At 41.1% G+C, this 27,038-nt stretch overlaps 1 protein-coding gene across 2 annotated transcripts in view; it reads left to right on the top strand.

Annotated features, from left to right (window-relative positions):
- LOC122559632 (sodium- and chloride-dependent GABA transporter 2-like) overlaps positions 1-26,023 on the top strand; it is an 83,712-nt gene extending 57,689 nt beyond the window's left edge. For both annotated transcript variants that reach the window (XM_043709430.1, XM_043709431.1), the window contains exons 9-14: positions 1,103-1,215; positions 2,128-2,265; positions 4,389-4,491; positions 5,972-6,072; positions 10,468-10,638; positions 25,259-26,023. In XM_043709430.1, coding sequence (XP_043565365.1) covers positions 1,103-1,215; positions 2,128-2,265; positions 4,389-4,491; positions 5,972-6,072; positions 10,468-10,638; positions 25,259-25,408 — 776 coding nt within the window. In that variant the 3' untranslated portion in view covers positions 25,409-26,023. The remainder of the gene's footprint in view (positions 1-1,102; positions 1,216-2,127; positions 2,266-4,388; positions 4,492-5,971; positions 6,073-10,467; positions 10,639-25,258) is intronic.
- Positions 26,024-27,038: the final 1,015 nt, after the last annotated feature.

The following is a 27,038-nucleotide window of genomic DNA, read 5'->3' as shown; positions in this document are numbered from 1 at the left end:
GACATCCAGACTACTGTTTGGGGGTCTGTAGATGACTCCCAAGAGGGTCTTTTTACCCTTGGTATTTCGAAGCTCTATCCACACTGACTCTACATCTCCTGACTCTAGGTCCCCCCGCGCAAGGGACTGAATATCATCCCTTACTAACAAATATCCACTGTTGTACTGAAACTTGTGTCGTCCGGATTTGTGGAACAAAATATACATCAACACCTCCTCCAGACACTGCCTCACCTGGATATGCGTAGTATTCCCTTGATTTATTGAGCAATCTGAAGTAGAAGTGATAAGTGCAAGATGTATTTAGCTCCCTGCACATACTAACTATATATACTCTTTATTTTCAAATTAAGAACCCATATTACTATTTCACAATAGTAAAAGGAGAATGTAACAATGATCAGGGATGCAATTAACTGGATTAATTAGGGAAGAGCATCAGAAATGAGTTAGTAGAAATAGTACATGAAACTAATATGATGGATGAGTTTTTAAACATAGAGTTCAAAAAATATTTTATACAGTCTCATACAATAGATTTTCTGCAAAATTAAAACTGATGGAATAAAAGTGAAAATGGGATCGTGGATATCAAGCTTGCTGAGTGACAAGGGCTGACTGTTGTTTCTCAGACTCACAGTTGTTATGTAGTGAATGTCCACAGGGATCAATACTATAATCACTGATTTTCTTGATATATATTAATGATTTAGACCTGTATGTGCAGGGCAAAATACACAAATAATACAGAACCCAGAAGGATTGTGAATTAGGAAGAGAATAGTGATAATCTTCAAAAGGACTGAAACAGGTTGGTGGATCAGATGGATGTGTGGCAGGTGAAGTTCCATGTGAATAAAGAGGAGTACTACATTTAGTAAGAAGAATGAGGGGAGGCAGGAACAGAGACACCTGGCCTAAACATGCGCAAAGTTTTGAAATTGGCAAGGCAGCTTGAGAATGTCATTAAAGCAACAAATGGGATCCTGAGCTTCTTAAAGACAGCCAGATTACAAAAGCCAATAAATCAGCAGAAGTTTACATTTTTTCTTCTTGTTACATTTTGTTTTTTTTCTAACCCCTCTGCCTCTATCTCTTGTAGGTCCTGGTCTAGCTTTCATTGTCTATCCAAAGGCAATTACATTGATAGCTTTCCCTCAGCTTTGGGCCTGTTTGTTCTTTATCATGATTATCCTCCTGGGTCTGGACAGTCAGGTACTGCTTAAAAAAATGTAAGAAATAAACTCTGCTTTGTCTTTTCCTAAACAGGGAAGGCATTAGACTGAGTTAATGAATGCAAGTTTCTTAATGACAGTTCACTTTATTACTTTTCAAAATAACTCTCAATGTTTATTATTTGAACTGATTTTTAAAAAGCTTTAAAAGGTTACTTAAAATCTTTAAAAGGTATTAACAGTTAATTATGTTAAATTGTTTAATGTTTGATGACACTGACCTTTGTACATGTTTCTGGCATATCTGATCCTGTCACAGTCCAAGTACTGGGATAGATTGGTGCAGGGAGCAGGTAAAGATCAGAGGTGTAAGATTGAGTCAAAGGGCCAAAAGTGAGGGAGATTAAAGGTTGGGCTCAAAGGATGGTGCAGCAGTGAGGAAGATTGAGTTGGAGGTTGACGATTGGGAATGTCAGGATTTGAAAACTCTGGGTTTACTCTGTCCACGGAGCAAAGGTCAATGTGATTTATGGTTTTGCTAGAGTAAATGGGAGGGTTGATGACCAAAGGACTCAGGTTTATGGTAATTGGCAGAAGAACTAGAAGATGATGAGAATTTCTTTGACAATGTGTTGTGTGACGAACTGAAATGCATTATTTGAAACTGTAGTGTAACTAAATTCAGCGAAGCATTTTAACATTAAATTAGTTATTAAAACTGAAAAGGATCATCTGCAGGATTATAGGAACAGAGTAGTATAGTGAAGAGATTTGAACAGCAAGCTAATATAGGTGCAATAGATTAGTGTTCTTTTATGCTGTAAGACTCCCTGAATCAAAAGGATATCCAAAAACTAATTCTAAAATCTTACCTTTAGAGAACTGAAATTTATGTGATGCTTGAAATTTTGTTTTGTTCAGTTTTCTGCTTGGTAATTAGTTCTTGTTTTAGTTTGTAGGTATAGAAAGCTTGGCAACAGCAATATTGGATATGTTTCCTGAGATTTCCCAAAGAAAATATTCCAGGATGATGGTTATCATGGGCATCTCAATCTTTTCATTTGCTATTGGTCTATTAATGCTGACAGAGGTGAGAAGTTTTTTTTCTAATGTCTCAAATAAACAGATTGAAATTGTGTGCAAGCTCAATCTGTCTGTTCGGGTAAGCTGCAGCAGCTTGAAGGTTCCAAGCTAAACTGGCATAATGATTGTCCTTTCTCTACCACAATTTGTAAATACAGCAGTATATTGGTCAAATTTCTAGTAAGGAAATTTAGTCAGATTTCTACAGGTCTTCTTTCATGAGTCTGGAACTTTGGCTGTTCCTCTCACTTGGATAGAGATTATGACTGGCCCCCGCCTCCATGTTGGCGACCCTGACCGGTCAGCCCCACCCCACCTCGATGTCAGGGACCCTAACCGGTCACTCCACTCACCTCCATGTCGGGGACCCTAACCAGACACTCTGCTCACCTCCATGTCGGGGACCATGACCGGTCACCCCACCCCACCTCCTCCCCATGTCAGGAACACTGACTGGTCACCCCCAAACCGTCTTCATGTTGGAGACCCTATCCAGTCACCCCCACCTCCCTTCAATGTCGTGGATCCTGACTGATCACCCCCACCCACCTCCTCCCCATGTCGGGGACCCTGACTGGTCACCCCCACCCCACCTCGATGTCAGGGACCCTAACTGGTCACTCCGCTCACCTCCATGTCGGGGACCCTAACCAGACACTCTGCTCACCTCCATGTCGGGGACCATGATCGGTCACCCCACCCCACCTCCTCCCCATGTCAGGAACACTGACTGGTCACCCCCAAACTGTCTCCATGTTGGAGACCCTCTCCAGTCACCCACACCTCCCTCCAATGTCGTGGATCCTGATTGATCACCCCCACCCACCTCCTCCCCATGTCGGGTACCCTGACTGGTCACCCCCACCCTGCCTCCATGTTGGGCACCCTATCCAGTCATCCCCACCTCCCTCCGATATCGTGGATCCTGACTGATCACCCCCACCCACCTTCTCCCCATGTCGGGTACCCTGACTGGTCACCCCCACCCTGCCTCCATGTTGGGGACCCTGACTGGTCACCCCCACCCTGCCTCCAATGTCGTGGATCCTGACTGATCACCCCCACTCACCTTCTCCTCATGTCGGGTACCCTGACTGGTCACCCCCACCCTGCCTCCATGTTGGGGACCCTATCCAGTCACCCCCACTTCCCTCCAATGTCGGGGACCCTGACAGGTCACCCCCACCCAGCCTCCATGTCGGAGACCCTATCCAGTCACCCCACCCCGCCCCCATGTTGGGTACCCTGACTGGTCATCCCCACCCAGCCTCCATGTCGGGGAACCTATCCGGTCACGCCCACCCCTCCTCCATGTTGGGTACTCTGACTGGTGAACCCCGCCCCGCCTCCACGTCGGGGACTCTGACTGATCACCCCCGCCCCGCCTCCATGTCGGGGACCCCATCCGGTCATCCCCTGCCCCGCCTCCATGTCGGGTACCCTGACTGGTCACCCCCGTCCTGCCTCCATGTCGGGTATCCTGACTGGTCACCCCCACCCTGCCTCCATGTCGGGAACCCTATCCGGTCATCCCCCACCCTGCCTCCATGTCGGGTACCCTGACTGGTCACCCCCACCCTGCCTCCATGTCAGGTACCCTGACTGGTCACCCCCACACTGCCTCCATGTCGGGGAACCTATCCAGTCACCCCCACCCCACCTCCATGTCAGGTACCCTGACTGGTCACCCCCACTCCGCCTCCCTGTCAGGGACCTTGACCGGTCACTCCCACCCTGCCTCCTCCCCATGTCAGGGATCCTGACCAGTCACGCCAACTCCACCTCCTCCTCACATCGAAGCCCTGACCTAACACCCCACCCACCCCACCCCACCTATAAGTGCAGGATGAAGGTCTATTTTTCTGTTCTTAAATGTTTCCTGATTTGGAAGACCACAGTGAAGTTTTGATTTCTGAGTTTGTTGAAAAGTACAAAATGTCTAAGAATAAAAATTCCAAATGTTACTCCCCTAGCAGCAAGAAGGTTTAGTCAGCATTTTAATTTGCATTATATTTTTTCGGAAGGAATAACTGATTTGAATTCAATTGTTTATTCTTGTTTTCCAATTGAAGTGTGGTAGTCTTAGTGAGATAGAACCTGTGATTTTTATTTCTGATTTTCTTTCTTCAGGGTGGCATATATGTTTTTCAACTTTTTGATACCTACGCAGTCAGTGGAACATCTATTCTGCTCCTGTCACTGTTTGAAACAGCCTGTGTCAGTTGGGTATATGGTATGTATATGACTTTAGACACATGACAGAACATTACAGGCTGGTATCAAAATATCCTTATTGATTGTGACTGAGGGAGGGGGTACTGTGGCCCTGATTTTAATTCTAAGTGGGCTTTGTGGGTGCTTTATTTATTGAGAATAGCATGTGTCATAAGCACATTTGCTTCCTCAACCAACCATATTCATAGAATTCCAACAATGGAATCTGCTCATTTTGCCCATCAAGTTCACACTGAACCTCTGAAGAGCATCCCACGTAGACCCACCCGCTCCCATTCCTTTAACCCTGCAAATCCCCAGACACTATGGGCAATTTAGCATGGCCAATCCATCTTACCTGCATATTTTTGGACTGTGGGAGGAAACCGAAGCATCCAGAGGAAACCCACACAGAAATGGGGAGAATGTACAAACTTCTCACAGACAGTGGTTTCAGAAGACCCTAGTAGAAACACAGATAATTTGACTCCTCAGAATATCCAGACTCTTCAAGTTATTGTTGATGCAGAGATTTCTATATATTAGGCCACTTAACATATACCACAGAGACTCATGTGCTGAATGAGACAGATATCTGGAAGTTTACTAATAACGAATTATATCTCAGACTCGCCCAAGTCTGGGCTTCGTGCTTGCTTATATTAATATTACATTAGACATTTAGTTGACTGACTAACTATCTGACCTCTTGTCAGTCCAATTGTGGCTATCAGACTGGATGACCAATAAATTTACAGTATATAAAGTAGATGAGAACGTTTATATAATGCTGCCATTTATCTGTCTTAAATGTGTAGTGCCTCTCTGTGATCTTCAATAATACCAAAATTGTAGTGTGTATGTTGTTAAATTTTAGGGACTAGAGAATACACGGAAAGGAACGAGTTACTCTTTGCTGCAATAAATAACATGTAGACAAATTGTAGTTGCTTCATAGATTGCTGATTGTTCCCAAAGAGAGTTAATCCCCCAGTACAATTTTTATTTGATTTTAAGGCTTTCAATATTGTTCATTATGGAATTCTTATGGTAAAGCTGGAAACTGTGATTGTAAAGTGCCAAACTTTATATTTTGTTCAGCGTACAGATTCCAGTTTTCAAAGCTTCTGAGCTAACAGACAAATATCCATTGCTTTATGCAACTGGAATTAATACCCATCCGTGAATTTTCCACCATCAACATGCTAGGGTTATCATTGACTAGGAACTGAACTGGACTAGTCAGGAATGTGATGGAATACTCCCCACTTGCCTGGATAACTGCAGCTCCAACAACACCCAAGAAGCCTGAGACCATCCAGGACAAAACTGCCTGCTTGATTGGCACATCCACAAACATTCTCATAAACAGTCTCTCCATGACTTACGTTCAATAGCAGCAATGTATGATATTGACAAGATGCACTGGAGATTTCATATTAGAATATGAAATATCATGTTATAATCAAACTAACTATACACTGTATTTCACTGTTCAGGTGTCAACCGTATCTATGACAACATTGAGGCAATGATTGGATACAGGCCCTGGTCATACATGAAGTGGTGTTGGCTCATCTTTACTCCTGGCATATGTCTTGTAAGCTTCTCATTTCTTCCAATTTCAGTCCAAATAGTAAGGTTTCAATTATGTTACAAACCCAGCTTTTTTTTCACAATGTAATGCATCTAAAACTGTTCAAATAGGTACAAAGGTTTGCAGAATTGCAAATACAAATGGCCATCCATGTCAAAGTGACTTTCTTCAATTGTTTGTACTAGCCATTCACTTCAATTCCAAAGGAAAAACTCTGTTTTCTCATTACCAATTCCATTCCTCTTCCTGTCTGAGGTTGAAACAGGTTGTTTGTGGCCTTGGCATCATTTTGACTCTGAAATGAACTTCCATCCCAGCAGTCCATTGTTAAGATTGCCTATTTCTTTATTTGTGACATTGACCAACTTTGTCTCTATCTCAGCCCACGTCTTCCTGGGGCAGTCATCCCTTTTTTCCCATTGTACTTCTCATATCATTTTAGATTACATTACATTACAGTGTGGAAACAGGCCCTTCGGCCCAACAAGTTCACACTGACCCGCCGAAGCGCAACCCACCCATTCCCCTACATTTACCCCTTACCTAACACTACAGGTAATTTAGCATGGCCAATTCACCTTACCTGCACATCTTTGGACTGTGGGAGAAAACCGGAGCAGCCGGAAGAAACCCACGCAGACACAGGGAGAACGTGCAAACTCCACACAGTCAGTCGCCTGAGGCGGGATTTGAACCCAGGTCTCTGGCGCTGTGAGGCAGCAGTGCTAACCACTGTGCCACCGTGCCGCCCACTAGGGAGCAAGTCACAGATCCTACAGGGCATCTCCAGTACCCTATAAAAGGATCGAAAAGTTATAAAGGACAATTTGGTGTCCTTGATAAGGGACTGATTTTGCCGATGCATAGGTGGTAGGGAGAGTGAATAAGCACTCAGCAAACCAGGCTCTGAACAGGATTAGGTCTTCTCCAGCATTTAGGGGAAGTACAGCCAGGGAAAGGTTGCTCTAGACAATTGAACAGAGTATGCCCAGAAGGAAGGTTCCAGCTATTAATGGGTATAACTGTCAGATTCTGGAGCCAATAATGTTGAAGAACAATTAGGAATTATTAATTAATTCAAATTCAACCATCTTCCGTGAAGGGATATGAGCCATGGTATTAGAGTATTAATCTGGATCTCTCGATTACTAGTCCAGTAATGTATTCACTATACTGCTACCTATTTGCGTCTGCTAATTTCTCCAGTCTGTAAATGTTTTCCAAAAGTCTTGCTGCTGTCCCCCTCGCTGTTTATTACAATTTAAAGTTTTATCATCAGCAAACCCTGCAAAATTTGGATTTCATCAAAACAAGCCATCAGGAGATGCATTAATGGCAGATTCATCAGCCGCACTCACAAGATAGTGCAGAATGTCACCTAAGCACTTCACAACACCATCCATGCTCTCAAGACCAATTGCAACATTGTCATCAAGCCAGCAGACAAAGGAGGAACCATCGTCATACAGAATAGAGTGGACTACTGCAAAGAAGTGTAGCAACAACTGAACAGCCTGGAGAACTACAGACAAAAACCTGCCAATCCAAACAAAGGACACACCTGTCAACTCAACAGACTGATCAAGACTTTTGATTCAGTCCTTCTGAGTACCCTAAGGACTCTCATCCTGTGTGCTTCTTGCATAGGTGACTTCTGCTGCCTTCCGAAGATACACAAAGCCAATACACCTGGACACCCCATCATATCAGGCAATGGAACCCTCTGTGAGAATCTGTCTGACTATGTCGAAGGCATTTTGATACCCATTGTGCAAGGAACCCCCAGCTTCTATCATGGCACTACAGATTTCTTACAGAAACTCAGCACCCATGGACTAGTCAAACCAGGAACATTTCTTGTCACAATGGACATTTTGGCACTGTACACCAGCATCCCCCACAATGATGGCATTGCTACAATGGCCTCAGTATTCAATACTAATAACTGCAAATAAAGGCGCCTTCCTACAACTCATCTGCTTCACCCGCAACCATAACTTCTTCACCTTCGACAATCAGTTCTTCATCCAGACACATGGAACAGCTATGGAGATAACATTTGCCAACATTTTCATGCACACATTCAAATAAGACATCTTTGCTCACTTTGGATCTTCAACCAATGTTATACACCAGATATATTGACAACATTTTCTTCCTTTGAACTCATGGTGAGGAATCACTGAAACAACTACACAATGATATCAACAAGTTTCATCACAGCATCAGACTTACCATGGGTTACTCTTCAAAATCATTTTTCAACATATGTACCTCTGTCAAGGACAGACACCTCAATACCTCACTCTACCACAAGCTTTTAGATACCCTCACAATGCTGCACTTCTCTAGCATCCACATTAAACATGTTGAAGAAGCCATCCCCTATGGACAAGCACTGTTCAGATGAGGAGGAATGCGACGGACATCTAAAGATGTCGAAAGACAGCCCCTTAAGAATGGGATACGATGCTCAACTACATTGCCAGTTCTGACATACTACAGCAAGAAACCACAACGACCTCCTTAGAAGATAGAGACAGGATACAACCAGTCAAGTACCCTTTATCGTACAGTATTTCCCCAGAGCAGAGAAATGGAACCATGTTCTTTGCGGCCTTCAACATGGCATCAATGATGATGAATGTCTAACCAAGATTATCTCTACAACCCCACTTCTTGCCTTCAAACAATCACCAAATCTTGAACAGACCATCATTCACAGCAAACTATCCAGCCTTCAGGACAACATCAAGCACAACACCACACAAATCTCTGCAAGACATGCCAGATCACCAACATGGATACTACCATCACAATTGAGAACACCGCCCACCACGTATGTGACAGATACTCATATGATTCTGCCAATGTTGCATACCTCATATGCTGCAGGCAAGGATGGCCCGAGGCATGGTATATTGGCGAGACCATGCAGATGCTACAACAATGGATGAACGGACACTGCACAACAATTGCCAGACAGAGATGTTCCCTCCCAGTCAGGGAACACTTCAGCAGTCAAGGACGTTCAGCCTCCTATCTTTGAGTAAGCTTCTTCCAAGGTGGCCTTCGAGATACACAGAATCACCAATCAGAATGTAATAGCCAAGATGTGAAGATGACCTCAAGCGTGATCTTGGATTCATGTCACGCTACACGTGACCCTTATCATACTGTTTTGTATCTGTAAAATCTTCCTTCCTGTCCTATTTTGACACCATCACCTTGATAACTTGTTCTACCTTAATTAGTTTGTAAAGTTTTTGATTACTTGTTACTTTGGTTAGATTCTTGGCATGAGAGTCTTTATACCCATATTATTCCAGTCATTTGATTTGTCTCCAGCTCCACCCTGGTTTTATTTTCTTGCAAATATCTCGCTGCCTCAATTAGTCAGATTACAGGTCGTCCCTTCACTTGCAATTTAACAATTGGCACTTTACTCACACTATCTGACACTCTGCAGAGACCTATTCTTCGGTCTATCGACAGTCGCTCACACCATTTGTATGATCTTTTTATCTCTCTGCTTATAATTTCTGTGACTGTTTGCCTCTCCTCACTTCACCTGCCGAAGGGACAGCGCATGGAAAGCTTGTGATTTCAACTAAACCTATTGAACTGTAACCTGGTGTCATGTGACTTTTGACCTTGTCTATGCCAGTCCAACACCGGCACCTCCACATCCTGAGGGACACCACTGTGTACTTTCCTCCAGCCTGATAAGCAGCTGTTCACCACTACCTTCTTGCCTCTTACCTAATTTTGCATCTGTGCTGCCTCAACCTCTTCAATCTCATGAGATTGCTAACAATGTTTTTTTATGTGGTACGTCATCAAAAGCCTTTGGCAAGTTCAGATGCACTCCATCATCTGCACTACCCTCATCCACCCTCAAGGTTACTTCATCAAAGAACTCAGTCAAATTGTTTTGAGAGGAAAATTCAGGCAAGTTCCAGAGGATGGCTGATTGATCCCATTAAATTCCAGTCGAGGTGGGTATGGTTTAAGTTGCCCCCATAATGCTCATTTTCTCTTGGCTTTTTTTTTGTTTGAAATATATAATTTATTTTCTTTCATCTTTCTTTCTTTCTGTATCACATGATATGGCTTGAGGGCAAGCTTCCAAACTTCATCAATGATATCAAATAACCGACTGGCAAGGTGTATGTTTAAGTTACCTCTGGAAGTCATTTGGTCTCATTTTTGTAAACTCCTGAAGTAGACAAGTTGCTGACCTCTGATTCTGTCCTGGCCAGGATCGGTAACATTGCCATACCTCACATTGAACTCCAAATCCTCTCTCTTCCTTCGTAGTTCCAATGTGCTTTCTCTTCAATTTGCCCTTCTGCAATGCATCGCAGCTGGTAACTTCTTCATGTTCTTTTCTTTCAGGGTACTTGCTTTTTCTCACTGATTAAATACAGCCCTCTCAAATACAACAAAACATATGTATATCCAATATGGGGCTATGCTTTGGGATGGTTTCTTGCATTCTCCTCCGTGTCATGTGTTCCTTTTTGGATGCTTTACAAGATCTGCACGACTGAAGGCACCCTTAAAGAGGTAATGCATTATTTTGTTTACAGACTTTGAATGGTAACAATTGCTGACTGTGCTAAAACCAGGATTATGTCTGAGTGTATAAAGTTACAAATCACACAACATCAGGTTATAGTCCAACATGCTCGTGCTTCCAATCAAACCTGTTGGACTATAACCTGGTGTGGTGTGATTTGTAACTTTGTACACCCCAGTCCAACAACCGGCATCTCCAAATCATGACTACTATGTCTGAATGGTATGTTATAAAATCCTATCAGAATCACAATCAGCATGGGTTCAGAAAGTCCTCAGACTAGGATGATAACTTTAGGATTGACATATTCACCGATACTGTCCAGTAATGATAGCATTTCATGAGATCGATAATATTACCATTAATTTTCCAGTGTTTTCATGGGATACTCCTTCTCATTGAGCTAGCGAATATAGCTGACACCTAATATTGAAGTGAGGGTGCTCAAAACTCCTTTATTCCCCTGTCCACACCTAGACTCTAGCCACATTCTCTTTTGAAAAGAAATTATTAATTAATTAATTTTGGGATCTGGACTATCAAACAATGCATATTAAGTTCAGAAAATATCAGGGAGCAGGAACACCTAGTAAAAGGAATCCCTGCACACTACCTTTATGGGCAAAGTTCACACTGTGGACAAAAATCAAATTATTTGTGCCAAACTTCATAATGCGATTTGCAAATAAGATGCACATGTCTCGAGTGTGCCCTTGTTGTTGGTTCTACATTGAATGTAAAATAACCGATAGCCTCATATAAAGAGCGTTTGGGATGATACATCCAATTTTATGTCCAAACCCCTCCAATGGCAGAGGAACTTAGTAGTTTACGTTCAAGTGCTTTTCAGTTTTACAGAAGCTTCCCTGCTGCTGTCATGCATCTGCAGAATAGTTACTAAAAGATTTGCAACCACAGGACTGAGGGATGACAATTTATTGCCATTTTGAAATACTGCAATAGGAGATTTTAAACCCTTAAGCTAAAAATTGAATCATTGAGCTATACCAGGCAATTTCCTTTCACATAAATTGTTATAGTAACAATGGAAAATATGTGCTTTACTTTTGTGTAAGTATTTCAAATAACATTTTTATTGTTGAGATGAGACATGTTGTCAAAGCTTTCCTTCTTGCTCGCATGGGGACAAATACAGAAGTTACAAATTTAAATCAACGATTTAAAATATGAGAGTTTAGGGTGCTGCTAGTTGATAGTGTTGTCTTTGATTGACCAAGTTATTGTCATGCAGAAGGTAACAGTGAATTGTGAGTTCCCCATATTTCCAAGTAATTCAAGAAAGGTGTAAGACTTGAGCATGTCTTTTGTTTTTTATGCAGGGAACAGATCCCTCCACATGAAATGTGTTATTTTTAGCAAGTGTGAGTAAGTCATTTTTTAAAAAATTCTTTTGTAAACCCCTACACTAGTGCAAAGAGCGGTAGTACTTATTTTTCCCCAGCACCCATGTCATGTGTGTGCAGGTGTGGGACACAGTGAAGAAACAACGAGTGCAGAAAACTTTATTCATATTCCATCACCAGAAAGAAAGGAGACATCCGGGTGACCAGTGACAAACAGTGCCCTTCTCATCAAAGAGCAGTGCCTAGGTGATCGAAAAAGTGAAGCGCGGGGAGGCGGTTGGAATTAAATCAATTCAGAATTGGAGGGTGAAATAAAACATTCCACACACCGCAGTGCCCACCAATCCTTGAAAACCTTGAGGGTGTTGGCGGACACCACGTACTCCTTTTCCAGGGACACCCGGGCTCGAACAGAACTATGGAAGGGGGCAGGCAATCGGCCATGATGACCCCTTCCATGGCCTTCTACCTGGACCTGTTTATGGCCAGCCTGGCCAGGTCCAGGAGCAGACCCACAAGGAGGTCCTCTAACCTACCCTCCCACCTCCGCACCAGATGGCCAAAGATCAGAAGCATGGGAATGAAGTGCAACCAAAAACATAAAAGAAGGTTCTTGAGGAAAGCAAAAAGGGAGTGCAGATGCCTACACCCCACATGTACATGGTCCATAGACTCCACAGCACGACAGAGCAAGCATTTTTTAAATTCATTAATGGAATGTAAGACCATTACCTAGGTGAACATTTATTGGCCATCCTCAATTGCCTGGAGGGCAGTTAAGAGCCAAGCACATTTTACTGGAGTCACATGTAGACCAAACCAGAATGGTAGTTTTCATTCCCTATAGGAAATTAGTGAACCAGATGGGGTTTTAATGAAAATAGAGATTACGCGATCACCATTAGATTTTGTTTAATTCAAATTTCACCATCTCCAATGATTAGACTTGAACCCAATTGGGATTCTGGATTGCGAGTCCAATGACTTTACCGGTGCACCACCTCCTATTTCTTTGACCCCATTATAAACATGACTGATTACCTTAACTAGATTGTTAGTGCAGTTATCAGTGGACTCAAAACGGTGCAGCAAGTGCTGCCTAACAGCAGAATTAGATGAAAAAGCAAATGTTCAGTTTTCAGGTTTGCAAGGATGGCCTGGTTGAGTGCAACCTTTTCTGTGCATTACAAGCAGCCAGAGGAACACATTTGCTTTGATCAGTCAGTCATTGAGATGTATATTCTAAGTACCCAGCATTGCTCTCGCACATGAATTCATACTGCACACTGTATAACCATTTGATATGAAAGAAAACTCTTTTTGGGCTGACTGCAGTGACATATTAGTGAAAAATACTGCTCATGCAACCATTGAATGGTATCAACATGGAATGTTAGCTTAACTTCTGTTTTCCAATACTTTTTCATACTTTGCTATATCCTGGGGATTTGTAGTAGATTAGATTGCTTACAGTGCGGAAACAGGCACTTCAGCCCAACAAGTCCACACTGACCCTCTGAAGAGCAACCCACCCAGACCCATTCCCTTACATTTACCCCTTCACCTAACACAACGGGCAATTTAACATGACCAATTCACCTAACCTGCACATTTTCTTTGGACCGTGGGAGGAAACCGGAGCACCCAGAGGAAACCCACGCAGACACAGGGAGAATGTGCAAACTCCACACAGACAGTTGCCTGAGGCGGGAATTGAACCCCGGGTCTCTGGCGCTGTGAGGTAGCAGTGCTAACCACTGTGCCACCGTGCTGCCCAAAGGTGGACCAAAGGTGGAGTAGTGCTGTTTCCTCAGTGTGCTAGTTAAGAAATTAGCTGTTTCCTTCTCAGTTTCTGACTATAACAAAGCTATCTGCACTTGTTAGTGGACACAACATAGAGAAAAGGAGGAATAGAATATTTGTGAATTGACAAAGCACTATGTTTGAGGAAACAGGCATAAGATATCAAAATAATAAAAGAAAGAATCCAAAACAAAAAAGTGATGTAAAGAAATTAACATGCTTTCATTGTAATAGGATTGCACATATCAAATCCAATTGTTGGAAATTAAGTGGGATACTGATTATAGCAGTAAGAATGTGTACCATGGATCTTATCAATAGAACTTGAGTCATTTGGTCAGGTGCAAGTTTGACTATATCAAAGTTATTCTTCAGTATAAAGATTATCCTGATCAGATCATTCTTGGCTATGTATTGCATTATAATCCCAGTTGATGCTATAACTGAATAAGTCAGACTCAGACCTATTTTCCCTGTTTTGAAAATACTTTTCATGACTGTTATGAACTATGTCTTCCTCAGTGGTGTATTCTTTTGGAAACAAGTTCCCTTTGTACCACTGCCACAATTTTCATTCCTACTTCCTTCCCTTCTTTTTGGAAGACTCCTTAGACAATGCTACCACTACAATCATTATCCCATTTTTGGAATTTGACCTTTTAGGTTTCATGCATTTCTCCTCATGAATTCAAGGCAAGCAGCTTTAACAATGTGTCTCTCTTTACATCGATAATGTTTAAAGTATTATAGTGATTTTGCTTTACTAATAGTTGGGCTTATTCAGTTTTACTCTGATAAATAGTTATTTCTTTCAGAGTATATTAGTACCCTGCAGCTGGTTGTTTAAAAAGAATGAACTTGCATTTATACAGCACATTTTATGACCTCCGGACATCCTAGGAAAGTGTAATCACTGTTATGATGCAGGGAATCGATTTGTGCAAAGCATGGTCATACCAACAATGCTGAGATGAATTAGTGTTTTTTTTTAAATCATGGATGAGGAATGAAGGTTAGTCAAAATACTAGAAGAGGCCCACTGATCTTCTTTCAATATTGACTTCTCAACCTCCTTGGTTGGTTACAACAAAGCTTTAAGTTCTTATCAGTAAGAAGCCAATTGTGAAGATTCTTCAAGTTAAAAAAGCACAAGTTTATTGCCTGTTAAACGTCCAGATCATACATTACACTGAAGGCCTTTGTGTAGTCACTTGGGCACACACCAGAAACAACATGCACACACACACAGACACGCAAAGAGTTAAAAGTGGACTGTGCTCAGTATAAGGGAAGATGAATAAATATACGTTTAAGTGTCTTCGGAATATTCCCAAGGCATAAAGTTTTAGTTTCAGAACTTGATGGGTTATTTAGTTTCTTGGCCTTTGGCAGCCGTGAATATCAGAGCCATCTTTTAAGTTCTCAGTTTTCTGATGTTTCCTTCCAGTCAGTGTTGTTACCGAGTGCTTTTCTTCTTGAGAGAAAGAGAAAACCTTTTCAAGCCAGTATTCAGTTCTACAGTCAAAAATCCATCTCTTCTCATCTGTCAAAAAAAGCTCATGAAATAAAAGTTGGTAGGATATTCCATCAGCTAATATTGGTTTTCTCAGCATGGTGAATGAAGGTGATATTTGATCTCCAACAGTTTCTCATAAAGGTGCAAATCAGGACCCTTGTGCACCTCCCATAGGGATGGCTGACGAGTTCCACTTCCATGTAGAAAATGTTGATTTCAGCTTAGACTGTCATTAGTTGAATCTAGATTCAGTGTCATGAAACTTGGCTGACTGGTAATCCCTGTGGCCCTTTTTAAAAACTGTTCCTTCTCATGAATGTCATGAGTATTAAATTGGTAGATGGACTTCAAAGTTCAATAGCCCATTTTTTATGTCATTGTGACAAAGAATAGATAAAATATAGTACTTTAAACAGTTCAGCAGGATTAACTTGTCTCTGGCCTCACATCATTCAGCATCAATGAACATTCCAGGTAAATTCTAGAGCAAATCATGGCAGAGCCCCTTTCAGCAAAAACAAAGTTGATACCCATTAAAACCAAGTCGACTTTCTCAAACTTCTCCTGGGTTGTGATTTTTTATGGGGGGAATGTCAAGGCCTTCGTGAGGCTGGAGAAACAATTCATTAAGATGACACAAGTGATGAATAGCTTTAGCTATGAGAAGACACACGAATAACTGAGGTTTTTGTTTCAGTGATCTGAGTTGAGTAAGCTTTCTTTTGCCACAGCCAACTTCTTAAACTAGATCAATTATGTCCCTTCAATTTCATGAGCTTCAACTTTAACAAGTTTCTTGTGAAAGACTTTATCTGATGCTTGCAGGAAGCTCATATAAATGACGGCTACAGACATTCTCTTGGTCACCACTTTATTCAGCACTCCAAAAAATTCTTGAGATTTGTCAGGCGTTATCGATCATTTACAAGTTCTCCCTGATTGGCTAAAAATCTTCAGGATATTCAGTCACTCTATGCTTAATTATGAACCCTTGCATTTTTCTGGAATAGAATATAAAGGACACAAAATGTCGAAAGGGATTTCAGCTGTTTACGATTTAATTAATGACATTTATCTTCACAAATTTGTGGAAAATAAGTTGCAGATTTAATATTGTGCTGCAGTTGTTGATGAACCATCTGTTCAATTTTATTAGCAGTGACTTCATATTTTGCTGCATTGATGTTAATTAACATATTTTTTGAATACACTTTTTCTCCTAGAATCACAGAAAGCTAAGAGAGCTGATAGTTTCTTCCTGAGAAAAATAAAAACATTATTTTCTCAGTATAGATTGATATATATTCCAAAATTGACATCTAGACACCTCCAGCTTCTGGGTTGAAACGCAATCATCTAAAATGTCTTTTCAATTAACTGGATAGTGGGTCATCTTCACACCACCTATTCGTCAATGCTGAGTTCACAGAAATCTTCTCCAATACCAGACCAGTCTACTTCATGATGCCACTATCCAGCTTTGAACTACTGCTCATTTGACATCACAACTTCAGGCTGAAGTGTTTGAACATTGGTGACAGTTAGTGAGCCTTTCCTTTCCCAACTCCTGGCTATCTCCTTCATCCACATGAACAATGAGTTGGAGAGCTCTCCAAAGCTTCATCTCCATCTTTTAAGCAGACTGGAAAGCCATGTGAGTAACCTGACCTGGGCCAAGGTGGGTGAGTTTCTCTCCACTCAATACCAGGCTGCCCCCACCTGTGTCATGTGTTCATTCTACCAGACCTTGAACCTCCCTTATTCTGTCAAGGCTAAAACGTGAGTCCAACCACAAAGAAGCATTTATCTTGCTCCAACCAGCTGACAGCCAATTCATCCAGTTCTGCTCTGACCTTGACAAACCCTCCTTCAGGCAGTGGTCCTGTACCCAGAGTAGCATTTCCATTCACATGTTCCCTTCCCTCTGTCTTGGCTGCTCCTATACCCAGAACTTCTTTTATTTGAGGACAGGCCAGGGGCAGGAGAGAGAGAAAATATGTCATTAGAGGAGGCAGAGAGATGTAGCTTCTTCAATTAGAGGACCTGTTCCTCATCAGTCCAGTCCCTGTCATCTAAAGGGGTCACCCCTCTGAGTGGTTTCCTCCATGATTGAATTTTCCAGTGCAGTACTAGAAATTCACCCATGTGTACTTCAGTTCCTGGTTCAGAGGGTTTTACCAGAATCATTTGAAGATTAAGGGAATTTAGATTGGAAGAACAGCTTAGGATCTCAAAGGATTAAGGTGGCAAGTGGAAAACCTTTCTTTTAAAAAAAAACTGGTGCAATTTACAGTCTTGGAAAGCGAGAAGAAAGTGAAATAGTTACTCTCAAATCAAGTATCGCCATCATAGTAAAACAGCACCGCCAGGCATGGTGACAGGGAAATCTCAGGCCACAATAGAATTTTTTTTTTAAATGACAGCTCCAAGGCTGTCATACATTGAGAATTAAAGTGATGGAGGAGCAATTTAGAAGTTTAAATGGATGAAGCCTATTGGAATACCATTGAGGCCTCAAAAAGGCTGGAGATTGATTAGTTCAACCATGATAAAGGCAGGAATAATCTAGTTAGCATAATGGGATTCGTCCAGAAAAAATTGTGACAACATGGCAAAAAGGGCTTTTATACAGAATTATGAAGAATTCAATTCCCTTTAAGAGAATAGAAATCTTTCCTGTAGGCAGTAGGACTCATTCAGTAAAGCCTTTAAGGAAATTGGCAATTGTTTAATAAGGTCACAATTAGTAGAATCCATTTAGAGAAATCTGTGATTCTCGGGGGAAATCTTCAGTATTAACTCTTTTAGATCCTTGTACCACACCCTCAATGTTGTTTTTCCCTGTGAAGAACTACCCCAGTTTTTCCAATCTGACAGTATTGCTAAATCCCCTTACTCTTTGAATGATTTCATTTTACCTGCAAACGATAGGAATTCTCCACTTTAACTGGAAAAGTGCAGGAAAAGCTTCCAGTACAGCAGTGCAGTAACAGCATTGCTATATGGAAGAATATCTTTTAAACAAGTGAAACAAATAATCATGTTCAAACAACATGGAAACAGGAGTTATTTTGCCAGGAAGATTTAATTTCCGAGTTGGGCCAAATAGAATTGGATGCAATTTTTATGACACAGAATTGCTCCCATACTCGGTACTAATTCATAAGCTGGGCAAGGAAGTATGCTTTTGTGCACATTTTGGAGTGTAGCTGATGGCATTGGAGGTCACGAAAGTATAAAAGAAGCAATTTATATTTTTGACAACAATTGCTTAGACTGCAGGATGAATAAAATTCATGAAAGCGCAATATTTGATAGAGTTCAGCATCCAAGCAAATCCGTAAAGAATTAGGTTAGTGACTCTACAGACCGGTGGAAAACTGTGACTCTGGTGACTAAAGTCAAAATTCATAAGAGACAGAATTGTTGATGGAATTGCTGATGAGTCTTTGGCAGATTTATTACAGTCAATGGAAAATTTGAGAGAAGCAAAAAGTTGAGAATCGACAGAGCTCAAGCCTAAGAGACAAAGATCAATCTTATCACTAGGGATCAGTAGAATCCATTCAGTTCTCAAGGTACAACCCCCTGAAGGAGATACATGATAAGCCAATGAATTGAACTAGGGCATATACTAGATACTAGCAGTTTTTAACAATTCTATGGAGCAAGAGAGCTTCACTGGTTGCTTCTTAATCTTAGATTACATTACATTACATTACAGTGTGGAAATAGGCCCTTCGGCCCAACAAGTCCACACCGACCCGCCCGAAGCGTAACCCACCCATACCCTTACATCTACCCCAACCCGGGTCTCTGGCGCTGTGAGGCAGCAGTGCTAACCACTGTGCCACTGTGCCGCCCACCAAGACGAATAAGCTCCAAGGAGAATAAGCACAATTTCTCTAATCTTCCCTTGTAACTAAAATCCCTCATTTCTAATATTATTATAGTAAATCTTTTTTGAACTCTCTCCAAGGCTTTAACATCCTCCCTTTAAATAAGATGCCCAGAACTAAACACAATATTAAATGTGGTTTGACACATGATTTTTAGAGGTGTGAAATTACTTCTTTGCTTTTATACTGTTCACCTCTATTTATAAATCCATGGATCCGAAAAGCCTTCTTAACAACTGTTTCAACTTCCCTGGCCACTTTCAGAGAATTACACACTTGAAGCCATGATCCATCTGCACCAGTACTCCCACCAAATTTGTACCATTGATCCAATGTCATCTCTCCATGTTGCTTCTACCAAAATGGTTTACCTCACATTACTCTGCATTGGCCAGGTCTGTGCTCGCATTCACCCAATAAAGTTGCTCAGTGTCATCCCCACAATTTACTATTCTTCTTAACTTAATATCATCTGCAAATTTAGAGATTTTGCTCTCAATAACCATCTCAAAATGGTTTATTTAATCAGAAAACATAATAGTTCAAACACCGACCCTCAAGGGGCATCACTTTCAACTCTTCAGTCTGAGAAATGTCCATCTGTTTTCTATTTTTTTAGCCAACTTCTAATCCATGCTGCCAAGAACCCATCAATCCCAAGTATTTCTAATTTGCTAACCAACTTGTTATGTGGCACTGTATCAAATGCGTTCTGAAAATTCAAATATACACCATCCTCAGCACTATCCTTATCCACCACCAGTGTCAACTCAAAAAAGAACTCAATTAAATTTGTCATACATGACCTACCTTAACAAAGCCATGTTTTCTGTCTCGTACTAACTTATTTTTCTCTGTGTATTTTTATCTTCTTATGGACTCCTTTTGTTTTGCCACTATTGATGTTGAGCTGACAGGTTTGTAGTTTCCTGGGTTATCCTTTGTCCCTTCCTTTAATAGATGGTGTCATGTTTGCAATCTTCTAGTCTCCCAGGACTAATTTGGTGTCAGTGAGGCCCAAAACATTTCTGTTAATGGCTCCGCAATTTACTCCCATACCTGCCTCAGAAATCTAGGATACATACCACCCTGATCTGTTAACTTCTCTACCTGGAGTGCTACTCACCATTTTAACACCTTTATTGATCACTTAACATCCACATTTTCAACTGGGCCATTGTCATCTTCATCGAGTGCCCCTTTGCTTCGATAACCAGCTAACTGTGCTTGTTCCTTATGGTCCCCACTCTATCCTTGACTAATCTTTTATTATAAGTATGTTTGAAGAACATTTTGCTATTTGTTTAAGTGTAGCCTGCCATTCTTTTCTCATACTTCCTTGTAACCTTTCTTATTCTACTCTTAGCCTCTCTCATGCATTTGAGATACTTCTCTTGACTTCTATTGCTAGTATTAGCCTGGTACATACCATATGTTTCATTTTTCTTTCTTGTTTTCTCATCTATATCCTTAGGGTATCCAAATCCTGGATGGCTATATTTATTTCTCACAATATGTACCTAGCTTGCACACTCTTTATCATTCTTTTAAAAGTCTCTCATTTGTCACCCACAGTCTTAGGCACCAAGTGTGTTCCCAAACAACCTGATCCAGTTCAAGTTTTAGCCCCATAAAATTTGCCCTTTTCTAGTCTGGAATCTTATTCCTTGACTGATTTTATCCTTTTCTAATCTAATATTGAGCCTTTTTATGTAATGGTCGCTCCACCATGCTGATATTCTTCACTTGGCCTATCTCATTTTCCAAGAACGGATTCAGCACAGCTTCCATCTATATAGGACTGGAAATGTACTGTGACAACAAAGTCACTACTGCCTTCCTGCTTCTCACTTCCAACCATATACAGGGCAACCTTGATTACCCAAACGACACAGGCGGGCAGTATTTTATTCGGACAATCGAATGTTTGGATAGTTGAGTATTTGGATAACACAGTTTACCCAGACATCAGGACCTTGAGATCTTGTTCAGATAAACTGAAATTCAGATAATCGATGTTCGGATAATCAACATTGTACTGTAGTTTCTAATGTGGGAACTGTATCTCGTTCAAGGGTAGTGATAATATCTCTTACTAAGACTGCTACACCCCTTTCCTTTTTAACACACCCTATTCCTACTAAAAACCTTATAAGCTGGAATGTTCTAGCTTGAGCCACATTTCTGTCTATACTGTTATGTCATATGCCCCTATAGCAATTGCTACTTTGAGTTCCTGGATTTTGTTCACTATACTCTATATATTTGCATACATATGACTTAACCCTGTCCTTATTTCTTTCCTGCCTTTTGATAGGTGATCATTTCTTTGTTTACTGTCAAAGTACAAACCTTCCCTCACTTATTTTTCTTCATTCCCTGACTTCTTTGTTTTGCCCTCTCTGGTGCTTCTAAAACTAGGCCCATTAGTCAACCCATGGCATTATTTAGTCTCTCAGCCAGGAGTTTATTTCCATTTCAGTTCACGTGAAGACCATCTCTTCTGAGCAGCTTTCTTCTTTCCCAATGTGATCCCAGTGTCCCAAATATATAACCTCATCCACTCTACACGATTTCACAAGGCATGCATTTACCTCCCTGATCTGCCTTTGCCTAACTGGTGAAGCTTGTGGCACAGGTAGTATTTCTGAGATTACTGCCCTGGAGGTACTGAGCTTCAACCTAATCCTTAATTCCTGAAACTGATCCTGAAAGTCCTTCAAGCTGTTGCTGATTCCTACATGAACCATAAACGCTGGTTGTTCATCCTCACTTTTCCCAGAAGTTTATCCAGCCATTATGTTACGCGCCGTTCCCTTGCGCCTGGGAGGCAACAGACCATGCAGGACACACAATCTCAGCTTCAAACTACTTTTTTATTTGTTTAACTTGCTGGAGTTTCTTTTGAAGAGGTAACAGTGAGGCTTGATGAGGATAATTCTGTTGATGAGCTTTGCATGAACTTTCAAAAGACATTTGACAATACTGTACAACAGATGTATGAATAAAGTTATAATTCATAAAAAAATGAAATAGTAGCAATGAGGATGCAAAATTGGCTGACTAATTGGAAGCAAAGAGTGGTGATTAATGCATATATTTTGGGAAAAAGGTTAAGATTTATAATGGAATTCCAAGAAGTCAGTATTAGGATCCTTGTTTTTCCTGATATGTATATATGTTAATAATCTAGATCTGGATATGCAGGGACAATTTCAGAGTTTGTGTGATGTGAAACGTGGCATCATTATAATCCATGAGGATAGTGTTGTACTCCAGAAGAATAGAGACAGGTTGGTGGAGTGTGCAGAGAGGTGCCTGCCGAAGTTTGATGTGGAAAAGTGTGAGATGATGCAGTTTGGAAGGAGGAGTATGGACCAACAATATAAAATGGCAGATACAATGTTTAAGGAGAAGTAGGACATGGATTTATATGTGCATAGATCACTGAGGTGGCAGGACAAAGAGTGTAGTTAATAAAGCATACAGTATCCTGTATTTATAGAGGTATAGAGTATAAGAGCAAAGTGTTTATGCTGAACTTATACAAGATTCTTGGCAAACCTCAGCTCTCGGCCCCATAGCATAAGAAGGATATGAGAGACTCAGTGAGAGAACAAGATAGTGTGCCTTAAATGGACCGCCTCTTGCCAATGGAAGAAGAGGTGTTAGAGCTTGGAAAATGTAACATACTGGCAAAATGTATGGAACCCCAACAAAGTGAGCAACCTAGCGGGTGTGCACCAAAATCCTAGTAGTAGGTGCAAAATATAGCATTCATGTGTCCAGCATTGGTCATATAATACTCCAGATGATCTGTAGTCAGATGCATGTATTGGAAAGTACATTCCCTCTTCAGTACACATTTATCTCTCAAAAGTCTCCATGCCTTTAGGACAACCTTGGATCTCTGCAAAAGAGATAGAAATCTCAAAGGAATTTGGTAGCACTTTGTGACTATCAAAAAGATCAAAACCTGAACTGCTGATGATGGCAAGCAGAGCTTTGGTCAATCACACTGGGAGCAGTGTGTGGGAGGGAAGTGTTGTTCAGTTTTTGGTTAATAACATGTGTCTGGAGTCAACAAGGAGCAAAAGCTGCACCTGCAATGTACACATCTGGCAGTGTTTCTAGATGGCTTATATATCCATACATGAGTTAAGGAGCCCATCCAGGCCTCAGGTGAGTTAAGTCTCTGACGTGTGTATGTGTATATGGCTCCCTTCATTGAGAGAGTGAGTGACAGCCCATCTGGACACCACATTTATTAAACTATACATTGGATGCCAGAGTTACAAAATTCTCTGTGCCATCTCCTCTTCTGTGTTTTAATGCCTTCCTTTGTCTCACAGATTGATAGAAATATTGAGTGTAGTCACAATGGACCATAACCTTTGAATGACCATGTAGGTCTGTGATAGTTTCTAGTTGTACAAATCCCCTAGTAACCGTTCCTGCAATAGTTATTATATTCAGAGCATGATCTGGCTCTCACATATTCAGCTCATTTTGTCCACTTAATGCTGAGGCCTTCAACCCAAACTCCATCTGGCAAATATCTATCTCTGTTTACCTTGTGGATGCCCTTTGCAGTGACTACACCATGGCAGTTCACCTTGTAAAGTGCAAGAAGTCATTGAGCCTTTTGTAGATCTGGACCCAGATTCACTTGTAGCTGCTGCCATCATTGAAGAGCAGAGCTTCCTGCCTTTCCCAGAGGACCTGAAGGAGAATCTTCAAGGAAGCATTGCTACATTGTAGGGCCACTCATTGTCTGCATAAGGGAATGCTACAGTAGTTGAAAGGTGGTGACAGCAGGTCAAAGGGTGGATTGGAGGGGTGTTCAAGACTTTCAGGACTTCAGGAGGGAGTCTATTACATTTGGATGGGGCAAGGATGAGGGAGCACCAACTCTAGGGATCCAAGGAGACCATTCAAAAAGGAAATGGCAGAAGTTTCAGTGAAAACCAGCCTGAAGGATGTCACTAGATATTAGCAAGTTAATGTCTATATGGGTGATGTTGAATGATGGCTCTTGTACCTTTGGGGCTGATGACTTCCTGCCTGTCCTGTCACATGATTAACCAAGCTGCTCATCTTTGCATAGCTAATTCATTGTCCAGTGTGTTCTTTTATGTAGCCACTTGTTTGGACTCTGAGTGAAGGTCCCATATATTTCTGCTCCTGCCATTGGGACATTCAACAAGGGATGAAGAATGCAAAATCCTTCTGTCCAACCCACTGACATTCATGAGGTTGGAGTGCTTCTCCTGTTCTTTCATTCACTCCCCAAGGGAGATTTAAGTTAGGTACCAAAATGTCTGTCTTGACTTCTTAAAGAATTCAAGTCTGACAGGTTACTTTATGACTTGATCTATGTTTTAGCCGTACTGCTGTTGAGCACCCTGGTTGATTTTAGCAGGGTTGCGCTAAGGCTTAAACATTTCAATCTTTGAGATAAGCTGCAAATAGCTGATTTTTGCTTATAGTTGATGACAGCAGAACACTTGCATCATGATTACAGTTGTGTTTGGTTTATTAGACGTCATCTTATATGAAGCATGCACATTAAAACATATTAACATATGTATCTTTAAAAGAAGAATCAGTTCCTATGTCTTGCAGCATGAACCAAATGAAATTTGAAAAGTTAGCTTGAAGGCAGGAAAGTGGAATGGGGATCATTGGGGTGACTCCAGGCTCAACTAGCAAATGAAAAGTCAGTGCTCTTGGTGCATCATTTTGATTTCTGAGGACTGTTATTGGGACTCATGGCACAAGAGTCAGATAGTCCTGTATGATTTTTCAGTCTATTACAACAGCATCTGGAAAATCACAAAGGATACATTGAACATTGCACCAAAATTCCCAACTAAACTGAGTATCATGTGAGGATTGAGGCTAAACTGTTTTGCTTGCCTACTGTGTCAAAATACACGCGACATTTAAATTCACTGCTAAGGCACCTGCCAATGATCCATTCTGATGTTGGTTACAAATACATGAATATATTTTTCTCCTGTAGCGCATTCTTCACCACATTCGTCCGGCTGATGACTTGTTGCAGTTCGAGAAATCGAGGAAAGATCCACTGCTGTGTGGCAACCTGAATTCTGAGCTCAAACTGTCTCCACTCGGTGCTCAGGATGGCCTGCTGGAAAGTGTGCCTGTTTGATGCTGCAGAAAGAGATGCAGCCACTTTTCAGAGCAATTCCAGGCTGAAACAATGTCAATAATTTGATTCGCCTCCTTCAGAGACCCAATTTCAGTCATGATATGGCATCAACTTTCCATCATGTGCATTGTGCAAAGAAATCCACCAAATATTCTACACTCCATTTCCCGAATCAAAACAAATAGATGTCAGTTGTGCATTGCAATCAATTTATCAAATAAACCCACAGAATTTAATCCTTGAAGTAGATATATTTCTCTGGTGCATGGTTGGAATTAATTTGTACAGAATGTCAGTTTTGTAGTGAGAAGTCTGTCTGTCTACAAAATTTCATGTTCTTAGGAAAATTGCCAAAGCCAGAGGATTTTCTAAGGCAATATTTAATATTTAATATTATCTCAATGAAAGTATAATCATCTTGTTCAATGTACAGAAAATGTTTGTCATCATTCATAGAATAGGTTTCGCCCTGGATTGCGGAGACAGTTACATGGTTACATACTTATCATCAACCTGAGCTACAAATCTCAAAAATCACGAAGACAGTTTTGTTGCTAAGGCCACTGTAGGAAAATTATTAAATAAATGCTACAAATCAAATGTATTTAACTAAAATTTTTCTCTTGTACAATTCTGTAATGCATTTTCAAATGGTGCCCATTTTCATCAAATGTTCATGAGTTTAACTCTTTGACATCTTATATGATGTAGTTGCTTAAGAGGGACATTTATTTGACAAGATTAATTTTTTTTTAAAGTTGAAAATATAAGAAAATACAGAGCACTTACAACAATATGTCCTTAGTTTAGGCAAATAGCTTGGCTTGCATTTTCCTCAACCACTTCAGCTTAAATCAAAGAACAATGGAAATGGGGTATGGTCACACTGTGAGGTCTTTACCATATCTTCTCATCATATGGAGATGAGTTTCAGTACCTGATCTCCTGTGAAAGCCCCTGGTCACCTCTCTGCCATGTAATACACATAAATGCAGGCCCAGATTCCAGACCTTTTTACATTCTTACATCTGGTGTTTCTGCTGGCCACAGAGCGATCCATGAGAAAGGAACTGACAGAACCTGGAGTTGTTGTGCAGGAGATGGTTAGTTGAGGGCTACCCTCTTTTTATAATTGCCAAAGAAGCATATCTACTTAACTTCTTGGTTTAGTCTGAGGCCTTCATTGAAACTATTGTTTGGGAGCAATCTGTTTAACACCTGCAACTCAGTGATCATGATTGTGACTGGATATTACTCCCCACCACCCACCTGCCCCCACTCTGCAGCAATAAGGGTGCAGATCCATCCCTGGAAATCCTCAACCCACCAACTGATCCTACAGAGCAACACCTGGCATGCAAGAAGTTTCCATTCTGCCTTCATTATTCATAACTTATCCCCATTTGTTTCATTTTCTTTCCCAAAGTAGTCAATGAGTTGCTCTGGGTGACAAAGTCAAAGCAAAGATCACATAAGCGCAACATGGTCTGCAAAACTGGAATCAATAAGAAACACGTGGAAATTGGCATCATGCGTGGATGTTCACTGGTGATTCACAATGTCAGCATCATTCACAAATCCTCAAATACTGAGGCAGTGCATGCACAAATGCAGAAAAGTAACATTCATG

The sequence above is a fragment of the Chiloscyllium plagiosum genome, chromosome 19, assembly GCF_004010195.1.
Source record: "Chiloscyllium plagiosum isolate BGI_BamShark_2017 chromosome 19, ASM401019v2, whole genome shotgun sequence".
Lineage (NCBI taxonomy): Eukaryota > Metazoa > Chordata > Chondrichthyes > Orectolobiformes > Hemiscylliidae > Chiloscyllium > Chiloscyllium plagiosum.
Note: the sequence above shows the minus strand (reverse complement) of the source record. Positions and strands in the feature narration are given on the sequence as shown.